The sequence below is a fragment of the Jatropha curcas genome, chromosome 8 (assembly GCF_041381405.1).
Source record: "Jatropha curcas cultivar XTBG-Jc1 chromosome 8, XTBG_Jcur_1.0, whole genome shotgun sequence".
Taxonomy (NCBI): Eukaryota; Viridiplantae; Streptophyta; class Magnoliopsida; order Malpighiales; family Euphorbiaceae; genus Jatropha; species Jatropha curcas.
Window position 1 is genome coordinate 25,741,782 of NC_143158.1, and position 8,057 is coordinate 25,749,838.

At 27.1% G+C, this 8,057-nt stretch overlaps 1 protein-coding gene across 1 annotated transcript; it reads left to right on the forward strand.

Annotated features, from left to right (window-relative positions):
- The first annotated feature begins 3,131 nt into the window (after positions 1–3,131).
- On the forward strand, positions 3,132–3,986 carry LOC105635605 (nicotianamine synthase). Its single transcript, XM_012218687.3, has one exon. It carries the CDS (start codon positions 3,132–3,134, stop codon positions 3,984–3,986), a length of 855 nt encoding a protein of 284 aa, XP_012074077.1.
- The last annotated feature ends 4,071 nt before the right edge of the window (positions 3,987–8,057 follow it).

The window sequence follows — 8,057 nt, forward strand, 5'->3', positions numbered from 1 at the left end:
CCACGGATTTAGGCCCGTTTGGACAGTATTAACCATAGGCTTTACCCCTATTGTGCCCATTTTGAGAGGCTCTATCCCGTTTAGCCCACTCATTCTTACTGTGTTGATCCGCCAGAAATTGTTCCTTACTCTTCTGAAGCCCATGATGATAGGCCTACTAATATAGGTAGTAGCCACTAGGGGTGTGCGTAGGATTATGCGAATTCCAATCCGTTTCAATAAGCCACGTTTCAAATTTTTTATTCCGGAAAAAATCTAATATTAATTTAATAGTCGGATCCCGAATTTCATCCTAAAAATAATTATAAGACGAAAACTTGTTTGTAGATTAAAAGTATCTACCTAAATCTCATCCCATCTTTTTCCATCCAAAAATCAGGTATTCTTGAAAATTCTTGTTGTCTTTTTGTTTTTATGAATTTCAAAGTATGTACATACAAATTATTTCATCCTTTTTATTTTTAACTTTTTATGGTACCAATTAATTGCTAAGGTAATAATAATACGAAAAAAATAATATGCATTTTTCTAAATATAAAATGAATCAATTAATTAAATATATTTTTCAACATAGGATCTTTCCTATGTTATTTTACAGCATGTGTTAAATAAATCTTTCTAAATATTTTTTTTTGTTCTTTTTGAAAATGTTGAATATATTTTTTTCTATTAAAAAAAATAAAAAGATTAATTGATATCAGAGAAAATATTAATTTTAACTAATCTGATTACTGGATTATTGGTTATGCTTAATACTATTATTATTTATTTTTCAGATGATATTTAAAATTAAATTAAGTATTAAATTTATATCAACTTAAAGACAATACTAACAAAAACAATGATGAGTTAAAATTCATAAAATACGTGTATATAAAGTTAAATTGTATATAATTTTTTAATTATTTTATTTTATTACATTTAACGCTATTATTAATTAGAAAGTAACTACTTAAAAATTTTCTATTATAACTTTTGGTAATGGATGATCAATAATAACCATTTGATTTGTTCTTTTCTTAACTTAAACTTATATCAATTGTACTTAAGTATAATAATTTTATTTTTTTGATGAAAAATATTTGAGTAAGACTAGCTAGGAAAAATCTTAATTGATTCCCAACTCGACTTCTTTCGTCTTATCTCATAGATCTAAATTCACGTCTTATCCCGCCTCAAAAAATGAATGGAATAAGATAGGACTATATACCTATTAGGATGGATTTTAAACTCTATTTTTTATATTATGATATTTTAAAATAAGACTGAAAATTATGTAATTCCCGTCCCGATAAGCAGAACCTTAATAGCCACTGACCAGTTAACTTCTTCCCTTCTAGCTTCTAGCACAAATGGGAAAACAAATATAGATAATTAGACTCTAGATGGCATGTCCCATGCCTTGTAATCTTTGACCTCCAATGCAATAAAGAATTTAGTGTGAACGAGAGCTTCTTTGGGATATGCTCACATAACACCTAGTGTGAAAGGGATCCTTTTGAAGCTGTCAATCATTATTTAGTTAATTAAACAAATATGTTCTGATGTAATGGTAAGATGATAATCTCAAATAACGTGAAGTTCTGAATTCATATCTTAATCAGAGGCTAATTAATAATAATAGTTAAGACTATTCCTGTAGTCCATTTAGTCTCTTTGTTCTACTTTATTTGTGCAAAAACAACTTAAGCTTGACACTTAAATTTTAATCTTCGACTTGAACTTTTAATAATAATAATAATTACAAAAAAGTAAAAAAAAAAAAAAAAACATAATTAATAATCTAATCAAATATAAAATTTGAAGTACTACTAGTCTAATAAGATGGCAGCAAATTTTGAAAGTAATAATTTGTAATCTTGCTTTTTCTATATACACATTTTTTTTTTGAAAATAATATATTAGAATTTTAAAAATTACAAATTCAAATCAATTCAAAGAATACATTGGAACTTTACAAGGGTTGTGTTGGAGATTGATTGTTTGCTGTTGGTGCGGAATATTGAGAACAAATGTTTTTCAGCTTCTGAATGAGGATCCAGGTTATTGAATTTATATGATCTCACCACCTCTTTTCCTCAGTTCTGAATTTCCATTGTTTTAGGGAAGGAAATGGAGCTGCACATCATATTGCTGCTCTTGGCTTTGAGTTGCAGGTTGATGTTGAATCACAAATGCTGCTTTGGACGGAAGAAGTACCTGTGAGCACTATTCCAAAAAGGCTTAATCTTTGGTTCATGACTATGATTTTTTTTCCTCAAAAAAAAAAAAAAAAAAAAAAAATATATATATATATATATATATAGCGGAACTCCTCTACATTAGGCATGAAATAAAACTGTATAACCAAATGATGTAAGTAAGTTTATTGATTTCATAAAAAATCCTAATAAAAAACTAATTGGTGAGCTGAAGATAATAAAGATATATAGATCTTCAAAGTAGTTAACTTTCTTAATCTTACTTTGTAAATGGGCAAAATTAGTGCAGACTGACTTAAGTTATGTTTGGTTAGGAGTCAGTAGATTAAGGAAGTGTATAATTTATCGAGAAATGCATAAAGCGTTTGTATTTGATTTTATTATTAATTTTACTTTATAGAGAATATATTATCGAGCTTCCATCGTACAAGGGAAATAAGTTCCTTAGAGATAATTAAGGAAGTTGCACTCCATTAATTAAGTGAAATGAATTTACCATTGTATCATATTATTTAAATTATGAATATTATTATAATTTGTAATTTGAGAGTAATTTACTTGTCAGCAAATTGATTTGCATACTAAATAAATTAAAATTATACGTAATTTCCTTGAAAGTATACTCTCGGGAAAATATAAATAGGGCTACCATAAATTGTCAACCAACGTACGCAATGGATTTGTTCTATATTTTTCTTTTTCAAGGTAAATAATTGCATCTATTGCTGTCTTATTAGATCCGACGGCATGAAACACAACGTTTCCTATTGTTTTGACCAGCTCATATTTTTCAACAGAAAACAAAATTGGGACACGTGGAGTTCTCTGGTAGCTATAAATACTTGTGTAGAGTGGCCTCTTTCCACAACCACAAGACAAAGAACTACTCAGAAATCTTATACAATATCATCGACAATCATTATTTCATCAATGGCTTCCCTCCAAAAATCCATTTTTGAAACCCAAATCCCAACCGAGCATCTCATAGCTCGCATTACTGAAATCCATAATAGTGTATCGAAACTCGATTCGCTAAGGCCTTCGAAGCAAATCAATGCCCTCTTGACAAATCTCGTCAAGTTATGTATCCTTCCATCATCCATAGAAATTGAAACTTTATCCCCACAAGTGCAAGAAATGCGCAATAGCCTCATTAACCTCTGCGGCCAAGCTGAAGGTCTATTAGAGCTTGAGTTCGCAATGTTCTTAAACAAAATCCCAGAACCCTTAAACAACCTTAATCTTTTTCCTTACTATGGAAACTATGTGAAGCTAGCAAATATGGAAGTAAGAATATTGAATGAAAATGGAATAGTACAGCCTAAGAAAGTAGCCTTCATAGGATCAGGGCCAATGCCTTTAACTTCCCTTGTAATGGCTACCCATCACTTAAAATCAACTCATTTTGTTAATTTTGATATTGATGAGTCTGCAAATGATGTGGCACGACAGATCGTGGCTTCGGATACTGATCTTGAAAAGAGAATGAAGTTCCATACTTGTGATGTAATGGAAGTGAAAGAGAAATTTGCAGAATATGATTGCATTTTCTTGGCTGCTTTGGTTGGAATGAGCAAAGAAGAGAAAGTGAAGATTCTTGGGCACATAAGGAAGTATATGAAAGCAGGAGGGAATTTGTTAGTAAGAAGTGCAAATGGAGCAAGGGCATTTCTTTACCCTGTCATTGATGAAGATGACTTGATTGGCTTTGAGGTTCTGTCTATCTTTCATCCTAACAATGAGGTTATCAATTCGGTAGTTCTTGTGCGTAAGCCTAGCTTTTAATTATGGATATAGAAATATATGTTTTTAATAATAACTAGAGAGGTAATTAGTAATTACCACTTCTCCAGTTTTCTTTCTTTTCTTTTTTTTTTTTTTTCGTTTTGAATATTATTGTGCTGATGGATCGTGTTGTCTTGTGCATTTCCTTCACAGTTATGTATTTGTATTTGCTTATTTAAAAGAGTGATGCCAGAAATGTTTTTATATTTTTATTTAAAATTATACTTCTCATATAGTTCGTTTAGTGCCATTCGAGATTACTATTATTATTATTTTTTTGACAAATAGTTTAAATTTGTCAAATCATTTTATATGTAATTAAAATACATCAAATTAAAAATATATTTAAAATGATGATTTCAAATGGAACTTTTACTACTATACAGAATTCAAAAATTCTGTATACATACCAAAACTCTCTTTTCATGCCATTTGGACATGCTAAACTTGCTAGACAGTCATAATGTTATCTATTTTTTTCTTTTTTTAATTTTCTTTTTTTAAACTTTTAGAAAATCATTTTCGCTGTAAAACGCAATAAACTTTTCCAAGATCATTTTTTTTTTGGCATAGCACTGAATTAATATGAGATATTTCTATTGATTACATGTGAATTTAGATAATTAAAACAAGATTTTAATATAAATGGTAAGGTACTTGAAATTATTTTAAACACAATAAATAACATTTTAAGATAATTATTTTTATAAAAATCTATAAACGATCTTAAAAAAAATTTATAGATGCGAGCTATATAACTTATAATTAATTCTGATATGAAAATAAATTTTGAAGTTATATTTTTTAAAGCAATTGGTTATGATTTTTAAGAATTTTACAATACAATTTTTAAAAGCACAAGTATTAAATTGTTAATTAAAAATTAAGGTGAGTGTTATAAATTCAATTATCAATCATTATATTTTAATTTTGTATTGAAATAATGGAATTATTATTATGTGTTTGATTAATGCTATTATTGTTTTGAAATCTAATGTATGATAAACTTGTTTTTATATAGAGTCAAGCTGATAAATACAAAAAATTAAGTTTTGAATTGTTTTCGTAGATCACAAATAAAATTTAAATTAAATAATTAAATTACATAAATTATAAAATAATTTTAGTAAAAAAAATTTGAGTTATGAGTATATTATAACTAATTAATAATGTAGGAGTGTATAAAAATTATATTATGAATTATATTATGATTAGCAACACAACAAATTTAAAATATTATTTCCATAGTGATCTTATAAGGTAAATATATTTTTTTTATTTCATTTAGAAGGTAAAAATTAGCTCAATAACTTTTTTAAATTTAATAAATCTTTATTTTGATTATTTATGAAAAGAATATTTAATATTTTTTTGTTGTTGAACTTCTCATATTGATATTTTTAGATTTGCAAAACAAATTTTATTATAATAATAAATATAATTAAATAATACACAGATAATGAATTATCGGTTTTATAGATAGCAAGTTATTAGATATTTTTAGATCTAATGACCCACATTTAAGTAGCTTAAATCTAATAAAAGATAACCATATCTGTATCTATACAGAATTTTTTATCTCTATACAGTAGTCTTACCCTTCAAATGGACAGACAAAAGTGATAATATAGACCAAGTTTGTTAGTCAAAATTAATTATTTTAATAACTATTAATTATTTAATTAATATTTCATCAAATGTTAAACGTTTCGTAATCCACTCTTTTAAACTTTAAATACCCTTATAAAGTGCAACTTTACCGAAATGATAAAAGTTGTAGTTTGACCTTAGTCAAAACCTTAAATTCTACTTCAAAAACTATTGCTCGACAAGCATACCGACACATACAAGTGACAAATTTGTACGTAACTTTTCCGAATTCTGCTTCTACCTAGCTAATAAAGATTAAATTTGCCTGATCCATTGGCTCGACAAGATAGTAACCCGTTTGATCCTATATAAAATAATAAAAAAATAGAAATAATATAACTTTTTAACAAATTTGAAAGTTTTTTTATTATAGAAATAAAATTATAATATTACAAGAAAAATATTCCTATTGCAATAACTTATTTTATTTTTATTATACAATCAAATTAATTAAAATTTTCATTTTCATATTCGCTTATTACATATATGAAAGTAATAATGAAAGAACTAAGTTAGTTAAATATTTTCCAAACATATGATGTGGGAAAATTTATGAGCGTTTAAGATAGGTTTTTATGGTCAATTAGGTTTATTATATTTTAATTTTCAAGTTTTTAGTAAAATTATGTTTTGGTTTGTTTAATTTCTTATTTTTGACACTTGACTTAATTCTTAATGTTTTTTATGACAAAAAAAATATACTTCCTTTTCTTTTTCTTGCGTTTTCTTTTCTTTTCTTTTCTTTTTTTCTTTTTATGATTGGTAAGCCTTTGAGGTATTAATTTATTTGGATAGATTTGGATAGATTGGGACAAGAATAGCTTTAAAAGTTAACTTAAAAGATATTTTAGCAATAAGCATGCTTCATTATTTTGAAAAACTCTGAAACTAAAGAAGAAAATTTTTAAATGATTCAAGTTAAATTAGAAATTTGACATTTAAAATTTTTCAATTGCTCTGTTTGAGTAATTGAAGGCTATGTGGCATTTGATTTGAAATTGTTATACGATGTGGATTGCAAAAAACAACTTTGAGACTTTGAAATAATGTTAGGCACCACTAAAAAAAAGTGACAGAAGGGACGAAAATTGAAGATAATGAATATTATTTGTCCTCAAAAGTCATAATACTTTATGAGACAATCTGAGTTTATTAGATATCTTATTCATATTTTAATTAGAAATTAGGATAATAGTTGCGCTAATAATAAAAGACAATTTACGTCTTCGATACTAGGGATAAGTACTATCTTTAATTTTGGGAACTAATGATGTTTCATATGGGAGATTAGATAACTTTTATCTCCATTACTAATGACAAGTATTGCCATAAATTTTGGGGAGGACTGACGTCATATGTAGAGGATACATCCCGTATATTAAGGACAATTATTATCATCTATTTTGGGGACGACTGACATCCTATATGTATGGGATACAACTTATGTCTCGTATACTAAAAACATTTATTGTCATTAATTTTGGGGACGACCGGCATCTCATATGAACGGGATAATTTATATCTCTTATACTAATAACAAGTACATCATATATTAAAAGGGGAAACTAATTATTAATTGCGGTTGTTTGGTGGAATAGCTTGCAGAGTTGGAAAAACTCTTGAGTTAAGCGAGCTCGCTTAAAAGAAATTCTAAAACGATTGACGTCTCATATAGGGGGATAAATATTATCCACATTTTTTGGTATGATTTTCATACTTTATGTCATTGACTTTCGAAGACAATTATTGTCCAACATTAGAGGGATGATGAACGACTCTTAAATTGAAGATAATTATCGTCCACCAAAAAAAGGGACGATTTATTAAAAATTGTCCCATATAGAATAGGGTACACTCGATAAGGAGATGCTCACTGGGGACGAATTGTCTCCAAAAATATTGGGGACAATTTTTTTAACTTAAGGGGACAATTTTGAACGTCCTCTAGTATACTTTTTTTTTTTTTTTAATCGGGGCAACTTGGAACGTGCTTTAGGAGGAACATCAAGAGATTAAAAAAATGCCTCAAACAAAAATCAAGGAGATAATCAAGAGCAAAGTTCAAGAAATTACAATAAATAGAGCCAAAGCCAAAGCATAATTAAAGTTTTTCATTCTTCTTTTTTTATTATTATTATTATTTTTAATTCTCCACTTCAATATAAGTTTAGGATTAAATATAATTATGTTCATGTTTAAATTCTTAACTATATTGAATAAAAATCTTTTTACAGGAGTCTTGAGCAGTTTAACTCAATTACAATTTATGCTAATTTGATTTGAGTATTTCTTATCTATGCCATAGTTTATTATTGTCTCTTAATATTTTCAATTATTCATTATAACTTGAATGTTTTATTGAAATCATCCATATCAGAAGGAAATGTTATTGGTATGAAAAATAGAGTATAAGAATAATAT

What these genes read in the sequence shown, in the direction of transcription:
- LOC105635605 (XM_012218687.3), top strand. Translation starts at nt 3,132, where the DNA reads ATGGCTTCCCTCCAAAAATCCATTTTTGAAACCCAAATCCCAACCGAG.